Genomic DNA, 21,207 nt, shown 5'->3' with positions numbered 1-21,207 from the left:
GTAAAAGAATGTTACTCCTTTCAAACAGACAAAAAAATGTTAAATTATTTTAATCACATGAACTCTTCATCTTCACAAGATGAGAATGAGGCAATTTTATTTGAAAGCGTTCCGTATGTAAATTAGTTTTATTATAGTACCTATTTGATATTAAATATATTTTGTTCATGTTTTTTTTTTAATTAACAAGTTAAGTTGAATAAAATAATTTTTTTTAATGTATTTTTATTACCTTTAGAAACTACCAAGATAAAAATTTTTAACATAATTTTGCAAAAATTTTAACATAATTTTGCAAAAATTTTAACATAATTTTTGGCAAAATCTGATAATTTTAGCAGCTGTCTAACATAATTTCTTATCGTGACATCGGCAACACTGAGCGTCTATATTCTTTGATAATAGCGTTAGCGAACTGACAACCAACTATTATCACAGTTTAACCACATTTCTTTTTATACTATGCTATTATTATGAATGATGTCTCGATGTATTGTGAAAATGATAAAATTGAGTTTAATAAAATGGAAGTGAAACAAGAAGATAATGAATACACATGTAAAGAAGAAATAGATAATGAGGGGGGTGTTTCTCTTGTTGATACTTTTAAAATTGAAATTAACGAGGAGCCCAAGAGGGAAACTACAAATGGTGCATTTGATTATTTAGTATTAAAGGAGAACCCTATAAAGACAGAAAAAGAACCATATGAAGATAAACTCATACTATTTGAAGAAAAAGAAACAAGCGATAAAAGTAAGTAATTAAAAGAGTTGCTCTTCATAAAATATTAGCTTAGCTTTATGTTATTTATATATTCCAATGCTAATTACTTATAATATAACTTTTATAATTTCACCCAAATATTAAACTTAATTGCGCCAAACAAATTTAATGCAGGTCCTATTTGAAATGTTAGGTGAAGTTTTCCTTAATTAACACATACAATTCAAACATTTTATAATTATTCAAACCTTAATGAAAATCATAAAATTGGAAGAATTAATGAAGAAGAATTTCCACCTTTAACTTGGTCTTCAGTTCTTGAAAAAAAGTACACAACCGTTTCAAAGACCAGAACATGCATTTTAATATCAGTTTTATTTAAATTTAAACTGTAATGTGCTGTTAAAATAAATGTATTTTCTATCACTATCTAGTGTAGGAGGAATTATAACATGAACCTCCATTGGTATATATTTGACCATATATGTCAAATGCTATAATCTGGGATAGCTATGTATTTCTGTGTAGATGTCTTCACAAATTCTGCTGCTATTATTTTGTATAAGTATTATACTATTTGTTGTTGCCTTCACAATTCTACCATCCATATCCCTAATATTTACTCAGTTATTCACTGATCTTTTTTTTATGTAGAAGCCCTATGCTTCCCATCATCTAGAGTAGATATTTTAATTTGGAGAACGAAAAAGTGTTGACATCCTTAACTGACTTTCTTACAGTGGTCCATGGCTTTTTAATGGTATATCTAATTGTAATATTAGCAAACTTGTTGCTGATAAATGACAGATATGCACAGGTTTATACCAGCTTTGGAAGTTCTGAGTTCTAGTATTTACGGTTCTTTTCTATTACTTTATTTCATTTTCTAAATTTATCCAGCCCTCTCCTAGGCACAATTTGCAGTTTTTGTTAAGTTTTTTAAGACACCCGAGATACATCTTTCACACTCCCTCACCAGCTATATCACTCATATCAATTGTATTCTATGTATTTAGCATTGATGTGACTATAATATATATATACAGGGTGCTCCTTAAGTAATTGTACAAACAGAAACAGTAGATTCTGCACTTTAAAAAATTACGATTTAAGCCAACTTGCTTTAATAAAATGTTGATATTAAGATAGATACAGGGTGTTAAAGTGGAAATTTAAAATTTTATTTTTCGCTATAAATTTTATGTTTGTAAAAATTTGTGGACAAATATTTACAGTTGGATGCTTTTGAGTAGGATAAATTATAATTTTATACATACTTTAATGTAACTAATAGAGAGCGGCACATATGCCACATGTGTGGCATACATTTGCGCTTAACTTTTTTGCTCTTTCAGTTAGCTCTATTTGTGTTAAAAAATATTAAAGATTCATTATTTTTACAAAGAAAAGGTATACCTGTTAGTAACCTGAAAATTCAACCGTTTTCAAGATAATTACATTTTATAAGTCAGCTGCATAATAATTCTTAGTTTGATATTTGTGCGGTAAAGCACTGAATACCTGTAGGTAAGCAAGCATAATTCATAGTTTATTCTTATTAAAACGAAAGATTCTTCATCTTCTTCTTTAGGTGCTGTGTCCGTATTCAGATATTGGCTGTCATCATGTTTACAATTTCCCTTTTCTATCGCTTCTTAAGTTTCTATAATGGCGTTGTATTACTTTTTCTCTATTATAAAATGCAGATACAAAGATGGTACACCACCACATTCTAGAGAGAAGGCAGTTAGAACATACTTAAATACAACTTTTCTAAACATTGGATGGTCGTGGTAGTCATATTCCTTTGCAATGTGGTGAGATATTGATATAATTATTTAATTCATAAAAAATCCCAAAAGAATACCTATTATTCATTACATAAATTGTTTACCCATTTTTATTAGGACTAATAGAAACTAGAGCACAGGTATTAAATAACACATATGTGTCTTGTTTCATAATACTTGTGCTACAAATCTAACCTTAAAAACTCGGCATTTTTACAAAAACATCATCGTTGGCCTAATAACTGATATTGTTATAAATATAGTAAACACACAGGCAATTTAGTACAGCATAATATTAGTTCGTTAGTAAATCATAATAGTCCATTTGTTTGAGATGTAATTATAGTTACTCGTAAGCTGTAACATAATCATATAAATAAGTAATGTCATCAATAGGTTATTCCGTGTGTATATAAGTAATCAATGAACGAGATACATCACAGTTTAATACATTATTTAACCTCTACGACAAATAAGTTGTAGTTCCATAACACACCATAAGATTTGAATCTGTATCCAAAAGAATATATTCATCCATTATACATTATAGCTACCACATAGCCCAGAATTTAATCCGCTTGATTTTGGTATATGGGGCACATTAAAACAATGTGTCTATAAGAATCCCATAAACATTCGCAACCAACTATGGGAAGAAATAAATACTGCAGCAGTTTCTTTAGAACCAATGATGCTATTTAATATGAGACGATCTTTTATGGAATATATTGACAAATGTCTTAAAGAAAATGGTGGACATATCGAACACTTACTTTGACAAAAAGTTATTTTATTTAGTTTAACTATTTCTTAATTTGGTTTGTAAACAAAATGTTTTGATTATGTTTTGTTTTGATTTGTATCAAATTATCCTGCTGATATATTTATTTTATTGAATATTTCGTTAACTATTAACTTTAGTTAAAGGTATTTTATACCAAAATTCAGAAGTATTAATGTTTTGTCTATTTTTTCTTCGTTGCCTGGAGTAATTGCCTTAAATCAGAATTATGCATCTGATTGGTAAAATGCGATTATCTCGAGTTTTCAAGTTATTATTGAAGTCTTTAATATTTTTTATCACAAATACAGATAACTTAAAGAGCAAAAAAGGAAAGTGCAAATTTACACCACATATGTGGTATAGGTGACGCCCTCTATCAGTTACATCAACGTGTGCATCAAATTATAATTTCTCATATTTAAAAGTACCCAGCTGTAAATTTTTATACATAAATGTTTACATAATCCAAGAAAACTTCTCACTTGATAATTGTCAGTTGGTTCTCGCCATTCCTTAATGGAACCGATTTTTCCTTTATCCACGGCCACTCCTTTACTGACTATATGATCCAGATAATTGACTTTACCTTGAAATAGCTGCTTCTAGCCCACTTCTTGGTGTTTAACATCAATTGGGCATCTTTAAGTAAATTAAAAACGTTTTCTAAATTCCTCAGATGATCTTCAAATGTCTCCCCCAAGACGATTATTTCATCTAGATAAACCAGGCATGTTTCCATGATAAACCTCTCAACACATTTGCCATAAGCCTCTCAAATGTCGCAGGAGCATTACAGAGTCCAAATGGCATAACGTTGAATTGCCACAATCCAGATCATGTGGTGAAGGCTGTCTTCTTTTTATCTACCGGATCAATTTCTACCTGCCAGTATCCACACTTCAAATCCAAAGTAGAAAACAATTTACTTCCAGCCAATGTGTCGTCGATCCGAGGCAGAGGATAACAGACACAAGTTCCTACTTTTGTCTCTTTCTTGATGGTCACTGGGTAGTCATTGACATTGATAAACCTCACAGGTATTTCTTTAGCCGAAGTCACCAATTCCTTTCCAATTATGATTCCTCGGCCAACCCCGTCGTCATGCTTCCAAGGCTCCATCATAACAGGTGTCCCTTCGTCCACAATTCCCTGTAACCACTCTACTATGATCGTTTCACTTCTCGCAGACACGACTGTACCTTCTTTAACGGCTGCTTGCACAGTGTTGTCATCATGTGGATGAAGAAATACCTCCTCGTTACCAACTTTGATTACCTTATTCTTAAAATCCAATTGGAAACCATGCATATTCATTACGTCCGTTCATAATATAACATCCTCTTCGATGTCAGCAACTATAACAGTATGGACGAACTTTTCTGCTCCAATTCCGAATTGTACCTGGATTTCTCCATGAATGTTGGCATTTTCACCTGTAGCTGTCCGAAGTCGTAACCTCGTTGGTAACAGTTTCTTACGGGTGTTTATAACTGTCGGGCTTATAATGGTTCTGGTCGCTTCGGTATACACCAACAACGTATGCCTTTTACCATTTATTTCTCCATCTACATATACAGTATACACTATCTTCACGACATTTCAAAGAAGCTATTATTATGAGAGGGTCTTTGGAAAAGTTCCGGGTCGAATCTGCCCCCCCCCCCCCCAAGGCCGACCCGTTCTAGTTTTTCTGATGGTGAGTTTCTTGATTTGCGTCGTACCTAGGGCAGTGGCGGCTTTTGGGGGTAAGCAGGATAGGCCAGGCCTACCCAATAATTTTAAGAGCTTTAAAATTGAAAAACATATTCAAAAATTATGTTAATGCATGTAAATAACTTTTAAATGTACTAAATCACTTAATAGATTAGCGTCCGTTAAAACAACTATGTTATTATATTACCACAGAAAGCATTGAATCGTATTCAGACATTTTAAATATCAGTAATAGGCCCGATCGGAACTGGCCGACCCAGCTCACATAAGATCCCCGTACAAAAAGCGTTTGAAGTTAAGCAGGACAACGATTTATATTATCGTGTTTATGCTTGCTGTTTAGGCACCAGACGATCGGGCCTACGCCGACCATCGTTGTCAGTTGTAACGTAATTATCGAATTGTAATATAAATTTTCTTTTAAATTATGATAAAAAATATGTAACATAATCTATAATTGTAACATATTTTTAAACAAGCAACACAATTGCAAACAAGTGCACGGTTGCCCAAATAAAATTAAAAAAATTCGTAAAATTCGAAAAAAAAAATCACAGTTGCATGATTTCTATATCGCCTGATTGTATGCAACTTATATATGGCAACACTGTCGCCGAGCATTAGTTCAATTTTCACTGTTATCTGTTATTACTAGTTGCACTAGTTGTTTGGCCGATCGAGGTTGATTTTTTTAAATTTTTTTGGAATAGTATTCCAAGAAAAATTTGTATGTATATATGTATGTATTTCGCCACAATGTGTGGTAACCCCACGGGGGGACCCACGGGACGTTCTTGGTACGCGCCCCGTGGCACCTTCACTTTGGTGTCGGACTCGTAGGGGCAGAGGTTTCACTAACGGGCGTATGTTGAGAGATAGGTAGCCCAGGGTCCTGCCAGGTTTAATACTTGGAGGGCACGCCATTTAGCAATGTCACGTTCAGTGAATATAGTCTCAGAGGCCACCAACGCGAGTCGCGCGGTCTTTGACTATATGACAATATATGAACTTTATGTCAGCGGATTTTTCACGAACTACAACAAATATCTGCTGGCCGCTTGGAAACATTTTTATATACTGGAGTTTATATACTGGAGTTTGTATTTGGTTTTCGAATTTTGATGTTAAACTTTATTCTGAGTATATGACAATGTATGAATGTTATCTAGGCGGATTTTTCTCAAATTATTATAACAAATATCTTCTGTCCCATTGATAAATTGGATGATAATATGAATTTCATTGCTTACTTTTCAAATATTCAAGCTAGACGTGCTCAAAAACGACAAAATTAAAACGAGAAAATTAAAACAAAATGAACTGGTGAGTGCTTACAATAATAAAGAGATATGTGTATGTAAATGGAAAGGTCAGCGAGATATTTTAATGATCTCTTCCGAATTTGGTCATGAAATGGTTCCAACAATATCTAGGAATAGAATTGATAAAGAAAAGCCCCGTTTAGTCGCTGAATATAACAAAAACAAAGGTGGGATTGACTTATGTGACCAGATGTTAAATTATTATAGTTGCGAACACAATACTATGAGGTGGTACAAAAAAATAGGCATACATATTTTTAAAATTATGCCAATCAACGCATACTATTTCTATAATAATTCTAACACAAAAATGTCATTATACGACTTTTGATTGTCGATAATTGATAGTCTTTTGGGACCAAACCCAAAAGTCCCTCAAGTCAAGAAAAATGTGTTGAGAGGAATGGGATGGCAAATGTTTCATTTGCCATCCCATTCCCGTAAAATCAGCTAATGGTATTACAAAACGACGACGGTGTAAATATTGCTGGCAAACTAAAAAAGAAAGAAAAGACTCATTGTCTTATTGTGCGGAGTGCTCTGAACATCCGGGATTGTGCTTAGAAAATTATTTTAGACATTTTCAGAAGAAATTGAAAATTAGGTAATTAATTTGTTTTTTTTGATGTTTGCCATTTGATAATTACTTATGTTAGTTATCTAGGTTCATAATTATCTTTTTGCTCAATCAGATTATTGTTATTTTTTTTAAGTTCAACTGACACATTTTCTGCCCTGTAGCCACCAACGCGACTCACGCGGTGAGTTTTTTTGTGACCAAATTAATTTTTTTTTGTACCCATATTTATTATAAATGACTTTTTAAAGTGTACCTTAAAAATTAATTAGTTTACACAAATACATCTCAGTGGCCCACTGCTTTTCTTTAAACAAAGAGACGGAGCTGAACGTGGTCAAGCTGGTTAAGTTTATCTTCATCTCCTTCCTCTTTTACAGTCCTAACTTTACTGTACCCGCCAGAGGCCTGTGTAGCTGACTCGTATTCAGCGGATAAGACATCAACCAGCGTCTTGTGACGAGCTAATCGCAGTGTTCTCTGCATTTCATGATCACGAAGATCATCAATAAATGTTTGAACGGCCAATTTTTCCATCATATCTTCGGCAGCTGTTGGATAAGCATACCGTACTAATCAGGTAATATCTACCTCATATTCTTGAAGAGCCTCATCTCTCCTTTGTCTTCGATTTTTAAGCTGCGACTGACATAGATGCTCCAAATGTTCGTGGCCATATCGCATATTTAACCTCTTCAAGTTGTTCGAAATCATCCGTCTCCTCTACGGCTATGATCTGAATCACATCTAAGGCATCTCCTCGAAGAGCAATAGTCAGATTTACAGCTTTTTCTTTTTCAGACCGTCCATTCGCTCTTGCAGCCGATTCCAACTGTTTCATGTAGTTGTTCCATGACGATTTTCCGTCGAAAGTTGGGACTTTAACGTGGACATAACCTCCACTTCCTTCAAATTTCCGGCCGTGTTTACATTTCGTCTCGTCTTCTTTTGTCTCTACTGTAATTGGATTGTTTCCTCTCTCTGCTGTCCCTGTTTCCCCCATCTTCCTTTCCATCTCTTTCCATATCTTTTCTTCGAAGGCCAACATATCGGCAGCAACTTGGTTTTTTAACGAAGACCGTCGAGGTCAGAAATCTCAGAAGTGACTTTAGAGATGTCCAAAAAGATGTTAGCAGAAACTTTGCTTTTTAGAGAAGAAATCTCGTTAGAAACCTTGTCTTCTAAAGAAGCGATGTCACCAGAAACTTTGGCCACATCACCAGAAACTTTGGCTACATCAGAAGAAACTTTCGAAATATCGTCAGAAACTTTGTTCTCTAATGATGCGATGTCACCAGAAACTTTGTTCTCTAATTTCGAAATCGACGAGATGACAGCAGCATGTTTGACTTTAAATATTTAAGTTTCCGGGAACAAAGTGTTCTTTAGTCGTTGGACTAAATCAGCCTTTTTTTCCAGTAGAAGCTAATTCTCTGTCCTCGAGATGTCTTCTTAAATTCGTAACTGTGAGCTCATAAATCGTAGTCATTTTCACAATTTATTTAAAATACTCCACTTTTGACACCAATGAACTATTTTTATAAGTCTAGTTTATTAACTTTATTTATTATAAAATGTTCTAACAGTTGGTTTATTAGAGTGTTTATTTAATTTATATAAAGTCTTACAATAATTTATTTACACTATTTACACGATTGTAATTTATATACTACATTTTCGCGTTACAATTCAAACTCGATACAACTATTCATACTAACTTGTTTTCAAATAAAAATGTCCTATACATATACAGTGTGACCCATTTAGATTGGAAACACCTCTATAAAATTTGAAGTTGTTAACCGATTTTAACCAAATTTTTTTTTAATGTCATGTAATAAAAGGTCTATTGCGGGACAAAATATGAAATATTTAGTTAAATTTTCAGGGCATTCTACGATACTTTTTCTTCGTCAAAAATGGAGAATTTGTATTAGCGATTTTTTTATTAAAAAAAATTCTACGCCACTGGATTTAGAGTGGCTTCAAATAGCTATGACAAAAATTTCATTAAGATATATTTATTAATAACAAACTTATGACAACTTAAAATTTTAAAACTCACTAAGAAAAAAACACTCTGTATTAACGTTAAAAAAACACTCTGTATTAACAGAAACATGGAAACATAATTTTAGTTTAAATCCTAGTTGCCTCTACCAATCCACCATCAAATTGGATACATTTGTCGTAGCGTTTATGAATATTTCTAATTACATTTCTTAGTTGTTGGGGAGTAATTTCTGCACATGCCTGTCGAATTCTTGCACGAAGTTCGTTTACGTCTCTTGCACGGGTTGGTTAATTTCTTTGTTTGATAACTCCCTAGAGAAAGAAGTCTAAAATTGTGAGATCTGGATATCTGGGTGGCCAATCTATTAACGGACTACCCCGGCCTATCCAACGGTTCGGATAATTTTCATTTAGCCATTGCTTCACGGTTCTGGCGTAAAGAACAGAACACTCATCTAACTGGATATACAAATGTAATCGTTCATTAATTGGGAGCTCATGAATAGCATCCCACAAGTCGGTGTTTAAAAATTCTAAAAAGTTCTGTGAGTTCAAGTTTTCTTCAAAAAAGAAAGGACCAATAACTCGTTCGATATACCACACCAGACATTGATTTTTTGAGAATACTGGCTTTTACAGTTTATTACCCAATGGGGATTATCTACTGTCCAATAGCGACAATTTTGTGATGATACTACTCCATTTGTAGTGAAAGTGGGTTCGTCGGTAAACAACAGGTTTTTTAGAAAATTTATATTGTTTAAATATTCCCCTTGAGCCCATAAACAATATTCTAAACGTTTTGCTTTGTCGCCTCCTTGTAATGTGTGTAAGACTTTTGGTTTGGAAGGTTTAATATTATTTATCTTAAGATATCGCCGAATACTCTCTCGAGGCACATTCAAATATAAACTGGCATTCCTTAAACTGGCATTAGGGTTATTTCTGAAATGATCTAAAATGATTTGATCATTTCATCTTCTTTTTTGTAACGGGTTATTTTTTAAAATCAGTTTTGATACTGGACCATATTCATTAAATATTCTATTTATTTTGTTTACCGTACCTCGTCTAATATTAGGACGATCCACATGTCTGTCATTAAATATTGTACAAACTTCCCTGGCCCTTCTATCGTTATCTCCCAAAAGACGTATAATTTCAATTTTTTCTCTCAAACTTAATCTTGCAGCCATGACACAAAATATTATTAAAAGAATTTGAAGTAAATTGTGCAGATATTATGCATAAATTTATGCTACCACTGAAATTTGTATGACACAAATAATGTCAAACAATAATATCGTTGTCTTGGCAACTGAGATTTAAGTTGTAGCTTGTAAAGTTATTAATAATGTAAGTGCGTTACTTGCATTAAATTTTTATGCTATTTTAAACATTTTTTTGTCTAGTAGTGGTTTATTATTAAAATTATTTAAAAAATAATTAGTTTTGTGGTTATCTGTTGATACAGGGTGTTCTTTTTTGACTCGTAACTTAGTGAGTTTTAAAATTTTAAGTTATCATAACTTCGTTATTAATAAATATATTTTAATGAAATTTTTGTCATAGCTATTTAAAGCCACTCTTAATCCAGTGGCGTAGAAATTTTTTTAATAAAAAAATCGCTGATACAAATTCTCCATTTTCGACGAAGAAAAAGTATCGTAGACTGCCTTGAAAATTTAACTAAATATTTCATATTTTGTCCCGCAATAGACCTTTTATTACATGATATTAAAAAAAAAAATTTGGTTAAAATCGGTTAACAACTTCAAATTTTATAGAGGTGTTTCCAATCTAAATGAGTCACACTGTATATATATATATATATATATATATATATATATATATATATATATATATATAATAGCCGTTATTCCGGAGTACCCTCGAATTCGGACGGTGAACTGTGTTGGCCCTTCTCGAATAGGATGGAACGCCAGACCGGTTTTTAGCGGATCGGAAAACCTACTAGAAAATACTTGTTAGAATAATAAAATGTTTACAGGTTAAAATATGAGTCATATTTATCGTAACAATATATTCATATAATGGAAATATGTATATTGTTTAGAATACATTAACGGTTTTTTTCTATAGTAAAATTTTTATAACAGGCTTGAATAAACCAGAAACGTGGTATTCTGTGACCACTTGTCCAGGATTTGACGTGCTCAGTTCTCACAGAAATCGTTATAATACGCTTTCACGACAACCCTTTTTGAGTCTTGACCTGTTCTAGGATCTTCCGCCATTCCGATCTATTATGGGCTTTATGCTTCCAGTTTGTGATTTTTAAGGTTTTTAGATCTTATTCGACTTGCACTATATATCTAAGCCTGGGTATCCCTTTTGGTCTTCTTCCCGTACGTGCCTGTCTTAGGATTTTCTTGGGAGCAACATCTTCCAGTATCTGGTCTACGTAACCCATCAGGCACAATTGTCCAATCTTTATAAACGGTGTGATATCTGGTTCTATATATACATTTTACAATTCAAAGTTATATCGTCTTCGCCATACGTTGTTTTCTCACAGTTCCTTGTCCACAGGATAATCAATTTTTGTGACAAAGTGCGTTATATCTGCTATTATAGGACCCAAGTGTAAGCCTCACTTTTTAAAATTAGTTACATATATGCAGTATCTTCCATAACACTGACCGCATCAAAGAAATGTTTTTTTTTTAATGAAACATTCAGTATTTTATTTTAAATTTAAAATCCGCTTCACTTCTGCTTACAAAGATACGAAGTTGTAACCTGTTATACTGGGTATTTAAAAAGTTATAACCAATATTACATGAAAATCGTGTTATATTTAACTCTCTGTATAATTAAAAATGAGAATAGGAAAAATGATCTATTGCAACTATAGTTGTAGTTAGTTTACTAATCAAATGACGATACAGAAAAAAAAACATCATTTACACCAAATATGTATAAAAAAATTTAACTAACGGAAAATAGAAAAAAAATAACACCACAGAAACATAAACAAAACACTAATTTTAACTTATCGTATTTAGATAAGGTGTTCAAAATGAACTTCCAAATCATTTATCCATAGTTGAAGTTCCATTTATCCATTACGAAGCATTTTTAAAGAAATATTTTGAAATACAATTCGGAATCTATCTTCATTTTTTATTTACATTAGTTTTATACAGTTCATTCTTAACATAGCCCCATAGAAATGAGTCCATTTTATTAAAATCTGGTGACCTGGGTGGTCACCTTACCGGACCATCCCTTATATTCTGTATAACATAAAACAACGTTATATTTTTGTAACTAGAAAGTGAAGCGCATGTTAAATTTAAATAAGATACAGGATAAGGCGTCTCCTTGGTAGTCCAAATAGTCATCTCTTAGTAGAGATTGTATCTGTTGATTCTTTATGGATTCTGATTTTGCTCTATACTCGTAAACATACAGTTGCAATGCTTTCTTAAACACACTTTTAGTGTTTGGATCAGGAATTTTCGATTAGGGAGGGGGGTTGTTGCATGTCTGTATCAAATTTGCCAACTTTTTCTAAAATTCGCCTTTTTTACGTGCAGGAACCTCATTGGTATGCCCCAAGTATTTGTTGCGCATACGTTTTTAGTTGTTCATATATTAAATTGCTCATATTTTGAGTAACGTTAACCTCGATAATTTCTACATTGGAGTTGGTCTCCTTTTTTGTGTAACGGCAAGATTATTCCGATATTCCATTCCAGCGGACGTTGTTTATTTTTCCATATGATTAGTATAGGTTCGAACATTGGCTTAATAGTTAGTCTTCGCCTTCTTTTATCTGATATTTATGAAAATTAAATCCGCACAAACCATGCACACTTTTGGAAACGCACTGATCAATACCTGTATAGTTCAACTTAATGTTTGCTGCCTTCCAAAAAGTGTGTGCTGGCTTTTGCTTCCAGCTATGGTAATTATTATATTTTTTATTAATATTATAATTACAGTTAAATAAGTATACTTTGTTCTATTAAACATAACCCCTTCTACTCTCTTCCGAGATTTTTTTAACCGATCATAAAATATTTTTTTATTTAACTACATAATAGTTGTTTAATAGATAATAACGATTTTAGGTTTTCCCCATGAAGATATACAAACTGATGCAAGCCAATTATTCAAAGACTATGTTAATATTACCGGTGATTTGGACCAATGTTTAACTGCCCCGACGAATGTGAACACTGAGAAAAACTATTTTACCACTGAAATTTGCGCCAAACAACTTTCAACAAGGAATCACATAGAAACAGATACGAGGGTTTACGTTGAAGACCAAGTTTTCACGTGTACAATATGCATCGAAAACTTTTCAGAAAGTTCTGATTTAAAACCAAGGGTAAACAGTCCCGCTGCAAGAAAAAAACATTTAACGTGTGGAATTTGTTCTAAAGAGTTTAATAAAGAGAGTGTTTTAACAGTATCTTTTGGAGAAAATACATTTCCATGTATAATTTGCTCTGAATTATTTTCACGAAGATCCATTTTGAAAGAACATATGCAAACACATATTGGCAATAAACCTCTTGCATGTGAAATTTGTTCCAAAAGTTTTTTACAAAGATCCAATTTAACAGAACATATGAGAGTACACACTGGCGATAAACCTTTTGCATGTGAAATTTGCACCAAAAGTTTTTCACAAAGATCCAGTTTAAGAAAACATATGAGAGTACACACTGGCGACAAACCTTTTGCATGTGAAATTTGCCCCAAAAGATTTTCACGAAGATATAGTTTAACAGAACATATGAGAGTACACACGGGCGATAAACCTTTTGCATGTGAAATTTGCTCCAAAAATTTTTCACAAAGATCCGGTTTAACAGAACATATGAGAGTACACACTGGCGATAAACCTTTTGCATGTGAAATTTGCTCCAAAAGTTTTTCACTAAGATCCAAATTAAAAGAACATATGAGAGTACACACTGGCGATAAACCTTTTGCATGTGAAATTTGCTCCAAAGGTTTTTTATACAATTCCACTTTAAAACAACATATGACAGCACACACTGGCGATAAAACTTTTGCATGTCAAGTTTGCTCCAAAAGTTTTTCAAAAAGTTCCGGTTTAACTAAACATATGAGAGTACACACGGGCAATAAACCTTTTGCATGTGAAATTTGCTACAAAAGTTTTTCACAAAGATCCAGTTTAACACCACATATGAGAGTACACACTGGCGATAAACCTTTTGCATGTGAAATTTGCTCGACAAGTTTTTCACAAAGATCCCATTTAAAAGTACATATGAGAGTACACACTGGCGATAAACCTTTTGCATGTGAAATTTGCTCCAAAAGTTTTTCACAAAGATCCAGTTTAAAAGAACATATGAAAGTACATACTGGCAATAAACCTTTTGCATGTGAAATTTGCTCTAAAGCTTTTTCGCACAATTTCACATTAACAAAACATGTGAGAGTACACACTGGCGATAAACCTTTTGCATGTAAAATTTGCTCCAAAAGTTTTTCACAAAGATCCAATTTAAAAGGACATATGAGAGTACACACTGGCGATAAACCTTTTGCATGTGAAATTTGCTCCAAAGGTTTTTTATACAATTCCACTTTAAAACAACATATGACAGCACACACTGGCGATAAAACTTTTGCATGTCAAGTTTGCTCCAAAAGTTTTTCAAAAAGTTCCGGTTTAACTAAACATATGAGAGTACACACTGGCAATAAACCTTTTGCATGTGAAATTTGCTACAAAAGTTTTTCACAAAGATCCAGTTTAACACCACATATGAGAGTACACACTGGCGATAAACCTTTTGCATGTGAAATTTGCTCGACAAGTTTTTCACAAAGATCCCATTTAAAAGTACATATGAGAGTACACACTGGCGATAAACCTTTTGCATGTGAAATTTGCTCCAAAAGTTTTTCACAAAGATCCAGTTTAAGAAAACATGAGAGTACACACTGGCGACAAACCTTTTGCATGTGAAATTTGCCCCAAAAGATTTTCACGAAGATATAGTTTAACAGTACATATGAGAGTACACACTGGCGATAAACCTTTTGCATGTGAAATTTGCTCCAAAAATTTTTCACAAAGATCCGGTTTAACAGAACATATGAGAGTACACACTGGCGATAAACCTTTTGCATGTGAAATTTCCTCCAAAAGTTTTTCACAAAGATCCAATTTAACATCGTCGGTTTAGAGGTAAAAGTCACTAAGTTGCATTTTTCAAATTTAGAGATAATGAGCATTAAAGTGGAAATGGTTTTCAAAAATAGGAAAATTTTGTTATAATATCCAAATGCTACATAAAATGAAAATATTACTTGGTATCAGTAAATATGCCTAATATTTAATGAAAATTTGCATCAATCACAAAATAAAACAGATTTTCGTACTTAATGAATTTTACTTTTACTATATTTTGCGAGTTGTCACAGTGAAAAAATAAATTAGTTAACCTGTTAAATATAGGTCTTTATTTTTAACAAAATTTCCATGACTATGCATTAAACCACTACGGAGTATTATAATAAAGTTAATTTTCCTCATCGTGCGATTCATCAGCTGCCGGTTCGGGTGCTAGTTCTTCTTTAAGTTCATCAGATTTAGCAGGTAATGACCTATATCAAGCATGCAATTCTTCTGGTAGAATAGATGAATCACAAAGTTTAATCAGATCTTTTTTTTTTCTGATCAGTAATTGCTAGGTGACCAGAATAAGTCGGCTTAATGGCATACGGCGTGTGGCGGTTCCTACCTTTTCCTTTAACGTAGATTCGTCTAAACTCGGAAAAATGACTGTATTTATAGTAAATGTAATTCGGAATCTTTTTTTCATATTTTAACCATTCTACCTTATTTCAATCTTCATCCACGTTTCTGTTCTTAATCATGTTAGAGGCAAGATCTTGAAAATCTAAAAAAATCTGTATACTTCATAGGGGGTTTTCTTTGATTTGTTTTTGGTTCTTGCATTTTTAAAGATTTCCTTCCAATCGTTCATTACAAAAACTGATCTATTCTTTTTTTCCTTTTCTATCGCTGACTGCATAGAATCGCATTCCATGTAGGAGTGGCCAGATTCCAAAAATGTATGTTCAATGATTTCCACTGTCGCATGATTTTGAACACAATATAACATTGCTGCTGCCACATTCTGGTTTCGGTTCTGACCCCCACAAGTGTCAGAGAATATAGATAAATGTGTTATGTTGCTAGGGATTCTATCTATGTACTTTGTTAGAATAGTTGCGATTTCATTGGATCCCCTCTTTCCATTTATTTCGTTCCAACAAAAACAAAAACCTCTATTTTCTTTCCCCCCTTCACAAATTGTTAAATTGTATAAACACAACTTTCTGCTATAATATAATTGCCCTACGTCTGATGATGGTAGTTGCAGAACACTCTGCAAATCAAACGTAATTGTCTGAAAATTTGCCTCGTTGCTGGCTTTTGCTTTATCATCATGTTTTGCTTGATAGCATTCTTCTTTTCTATTCACATGATCTTCGTAGAGTTGCTTAAGATGCTCATCTTCCTTTGCAGCGTTATACTTTGTGCAAAGACTGCACTGATTCTTTTTGGGGGTAAAAAGGTTGTATTGTGTACAAAAAATGTTCCTGTATACATTACTTTTAACGGGCAAAACATTTTTCTCTTTGCAGAAATCCAAATATAAAGAATACATCTTGAGAATACTTAATTTTGGATCTAAATACTGTCTGCGACTAGTTTTCCTCACGTAGTGAGGAAGCATGGTGAGAAAACTTTCAATGTGTTCTCTAACACATTGTGTATTTTCCTTGCTAGTAGCATTTCCTGGAGTTTTGTGTCCCCTGTTGTCGGAACCTGAGAAAGTACCAAATTCGTTGTTTTTTGCTAAAGCGGTATTTATTGGTCCATTGGAGATGCAGAGAGTTTTTTCAAAAAAATTTGCACAAACACGAAATACCCCATTGGAATTTCTTAAATAATATTGCTTGGCCATGACTCGTTTCTTGGCACCTACCCGACGTCGTTTAGGTAATTGTGTCCTCACGTTTTGAATGAGATAATCTTTTTGACGGTTGTAGTCCTTAAAATTCCAATAGGCATGAAAAATTTCAGTCCGGTTATTATTCGAAAAGTTAATTGTACACTTGAATCGACATTTACTGCAATCGATTGACTTCGGAGCTTTAGCAGCTTTCAATCCTGTTTTCGTAACGTATGGCTTGCATTCAGATCGTAATGTTTTTATTTGATTTGCTTTCCAGTTATGGGTATCAGCTTTTCTCCAACGAGGTTTCACTGGACTTTCAGGAACAATTTCATTTACTTCACTATCTTTTGAGTTACCCTCCGACACCGTGTATTCGGGATCAGCATCGCTATCATATTCATCTGAAGTTAAGTCGTAACTTACGAGTGACTTTGCAATCATTCCGGTGCTATTTCGATTAGAAGAAGAATCGGAATCAGAAATTAAATCGCCATTGTTTCGCTTAGAACTGGACGGCAGTTCGTCAAAATTAGCAGAAGACGGATTATTCGAATCTTCGTTGTCTTCTTGAAACTCCTGGAAAGAATGTTAGATGTTAATATCTCTTATTTGTAGTACTTTGTATTGAGTAAAGAGAACGCTAAAAATCCAAATAAGTGTAGGCTCGAACAATAAATAATCAGAATAACTGTCATTATTTTCAAGATTTCATTATATAAAACAGACTTCTGATACATATAGGTAAGTAACATTTAATTAAAAATTTATTTTTAGTTTCTACCCTTTAAATAGAGTTGGATTTCATGCTTAAACAAATAAAACTTAGGTATTTATTATTCATTTTAAATTAAATATCTAAATACAGTTTATGCACTTTTCCCTTAAACGACATACATACCAGTGGCGGCTGGTGTGGTAAAATTTTGGGTAGGCCAAGCCAGCAAATTACATAATAGCTATCTGTAATCAGTGACGGATCCAGAGGAAGGGTTCACGGAGTCATGACCCCCCTCCCCCTAACTAAATTTTTAAAGATTTATCTGTTCATTTTAACTTCTGCGTTGTATCTATTGCGATTTTTGATTTTTCTTCTAGCAAATCGCGAACAGAAAACACCCTCTTCTGTACATTCTTAATTAAAGGACAGGAAATTACTTAAATGTAACCTTGCAACTGGAATGTTTTTTTAAGGATGAAGGCATATTTTTTAAATCAAAGTATCCTTCACAATTCCATACACATTTCTTATTAGAAAATAACAAACACGGCCACCAATATAGTCTGTTCTTCGTAATACTTACAGAAAACCATTTGTAGACATCATACTAAGAGCAATTAAAAGTACGCACCTGTTTCCCATCTTTTTGGTCAATACGCAATGTTGGAGTAGGCCTTTCATTCATAATAATTTTTTTTCTATCATTTTTATGTATCAGTTATAAAACAATCTCACATATATAAGTTGCATACAATCAGGCGATATAGAAATCATGCAAATGAGATTTTTTTTTCTTCGAATTTTACGAATTTTTTAAAATTTATTTGGGCAACCGTGAACTTGTTTGCAATTGTGTTGTTTGTTTAAAAATATGTTACAATTATAGATTATGTTACATATTTTTTTATCATAATTTAAAAGTAAATTTATATTACAATTCGATAATTACGTTACAAGTGACAACGATGGTCGGCGTAGGCCCGATCGTCTGGTGCCTAAACAGCAAGCATAAACACGACAATATAAATCGTTGTCCGGCAAGCTGCTTAACTTCAAACGCTTTTTGTACGGTGATCTTATGTGAGCTGGGTCGGCCAGTTCCGATCGGGCCTATTAATAATATTTAAAATGCCTGAATACGATTCGATGCTTTCTGTGGTAATATAATAGCATAGTTGTTTTAAAGGGACGCTAATGTATTGAGTGATTTAGTACATTTAAAAGTTATTTACATGCATTAACATAATTTTTGAATATGTTTTTCAATTTTAAAGCTCTTAAAATTATTGGGTAGGCCCGGCCTATCCTGCCTACCCCCAAAAGCCGCCACATACACTATCCGAAACTTATTTTCGCGGTTATAGCCACTACCAGCTTTTCACATTGTCTACGTAGATACGAGAATTTTTAAATAAATTAATTTAAAACTTTGATTACAATAAAAACCGGACAAAACACAAAATAAATAAGCCTAAACTTACATAGCGTAATACCACTTACCGTTAAATGTTTACTCATTTCCATTATCTTGTTAGCTCTTGACGACATCACGACAGTAATTTAAAAACTCTCACAAAAATATTTCAGAAACACTCCAACAACGACTATTAATTCGCAACCGTCTGTGTTAAACTGTTAGATCTACATTCTGTGGATCTACCAAACTTATTTGACTCGTTGTCTACTCTACTCGTTTTCCTGTATGGACTTGTCCGATATCGTCACAGGCAGGGTGCTATCACGTGTTTTAAAAACTCACTAAGTGCAGAAAAATGCAGTTCAAATCTCAGTTAGTTACTTAATGATTTTTTCTATTATGAAGTAAATGTTAGCAATGTGCTAAGTGAAATTTACTTTTCAAAAAGTTAGTTTCTAGCTATAATTTGCACTTAATCAGTTTTTCATATAAAAGAATTGTAAAAAGTGGTCACTTAATTATGTTTACCTCAATTTCATACAAAATGAAACTTTTTGCATGTGTGAAATATGCTTAAAAAGTTTTTCACAAAGATTCAGTTTAACAGAACATATCAGAGTACACACTAGCGATGAAACTTTTGCATGTGAAATTAGTACCAAAAGTTTTTCGCGAAGATCCAGTTTAACAGAACATATGAGAGTACACACTGGTAATAAACCTTTTGCATGTGAAATTTGCACCAAAAGTTTTTTACATAAATCCAGTTTATTAGAACATATCGTCTATATAGAGGTAAAACTCACTAACTACAAATAAGTACAACAGAGATATTTAACATTTTGTCCGTTTTTCACTTTATAATTTTATTTATGATTATTATAGATAGAAGTGATATTATTTATGGAGGTTGGGTGTTACTTTACTATCCTGTTTTAAAAGAAATGATCAGAACTCAATAATTTTAAAATTATTAAGCTAAATGTACTTAATGAATTTTACCTCAAACTATCATATTCCTGATTGGTACTTAGGGATAAAGTAACTAGACAGGAAGTGATGAAAAATGTTATTATTTCGTTTACTATTACAAATTATAATAAATTCCTGTAAAATTGAACACAACAAAACAAAATATAACAAAAAAACTTATTTTAAGGATGAATTGATGTTGAATCTTCTGATTCCTCATCAAAATTGGGTTCTGGCAAGTTGTCATTTGTAGAGGTACTTGTTGGTAGATTTTTATAATAATGATGAACTTCATCTGGTATGAGATTGTCGTTGCAAAGTTTGACTAGATCTCGTTTCTTCGGAGTTGAAATTGGGAGTAAATCGTTATAGAGAGATTTTAACCTTATTTCTGAAATATTCCGATTACTCCTTCTTCCTGGACCACAAGAAATAATTAATTTTTTATACGGCGATGAATGGTCATATCTAAAAAAAATCACATCGGCATGTTCTTTTACAAATTTGAAGCATTTAATTTTTAGCCAGGATACTGTGCAGCCGTCTTCATCTTTCGTTCTATTTTTTATTATTGTTCGTGCCAAATTATTTATATCATAGAAATCTGTATATTTAAGTTCTCGTACTGCATACGGCTCCTTCTGTAATCTTTTCTGCCGTGCTAACCTAAATATTTCCAGCCAATCGTTCATGATAAAAGCTGTTCGGTTTTTCTTAGAATGCTCTATCGCCGAATGCATAGAGTCGCACTCCATATGACTATGTCCTGACTCCAAAAATTTCTGTTCTATGCATTCCAAGTGCGTAGTATGCACTGCATATAGAAGTGCAGCAGCCACTTGCTGGTTTCTATTTTGACCTCCACAAGTGTCTGAAAACAATGATATTTTCAGAACTGTGGAGGGTAAGTTTGTAATATACTTTAACAGAATAGATCCAATTTCGTTGCTACCACGCTTTCCATTAACTTCATTCCAGCAGTAGCAAGATGCGTGCTCACCATCTCCCTCATAAATGGTTAAATTGTATACAGATAATTTTCGAGAGTAGTAAAATGGGGATACTGGGGAGTGAGGTAGTTGCTATACACTTTGAAGGTCGAATGTTGCTGTTTTAAATGTCTTGTCGTTTTGAGATAACTATTTGTCTGTATTTTTTTGCTTCATGGCATTCATTCTTCCTTA

General features: G+C 33.0%; 2 protein-coding genes across 3 annotated transcripts in view; one reads left to right on the top strand and one right to left on the bottom strand.

Annotated features, from left to right (window-relative positions):
* Window positions 1-397: 397 nt before the first annotated feature.
* Window positions 398-21,207, top strand: part of LOC140449762 (uncharacterized) — a 36,439-nt gene continuing 15,629 nt past the window's right edge. The window contains exons 1-2 of one of the 2 annotated variants that reach the window (XM_072543091.1): window positions 401-756; window positions 13,026-15,387. In XM_072543091.1, the coding sequence (XP_072399192.1) occupies window positions 474-756; window positions 13,026-14,911 (2,169 nt within the window). In that variant the 5' untranslated portion in view covers window positions 401-473 and the 3' untranslated portion in view covers window positions 14,912-15,387. Of the gene's footprint in view, window positions 757-13,025; window positions 15,388-21,207 lie in introns of those variants that run through there. The other variant, XM_072543092.1, reaches the window with a different exon arrangement.
* LOC140449763 (uncharacterized) overlaps window positions 15,659-21,207 on the bottom strand; it is a 104,507-nt gene continuing 98,958 nt past the window's right edge. The window contains exon 2 of the mRNA XM_072543095.1: window positions 15,659-17,492. Coding sequence (XP_072399196.1) covers window positions 15,849-17,357 — 1,509 coding nt within the window. The 5' untranslated portion in view covers window positions 17,358-17,492 and the 3' untranslated portion in view covers window positions 15,659-15,848. The remainder of the gene's footprint in view (window positions 17,493-21,207) is intronic.

The sequence above is a fragment of the Diabrotica undecimpunctata genome, chromosome 9 (assembly GCF_040954645.1).
Source record: "Diabrotica undecimpunctata isolate CICGRU chromosome 9, icDiaUnde3, whole genome shotgun sequence".
Taxonomy (NCBI): domain Eukaryota; kingdom Metazoa; phylum Arthropoda; class Insecta; order Coleoptera; family Chrysomelidae; genus Diabrotica; species Diabrotica undecimpunctata.
This window is presented reverse-complemented; position numbering and strand designations above follow the sequence as displayed.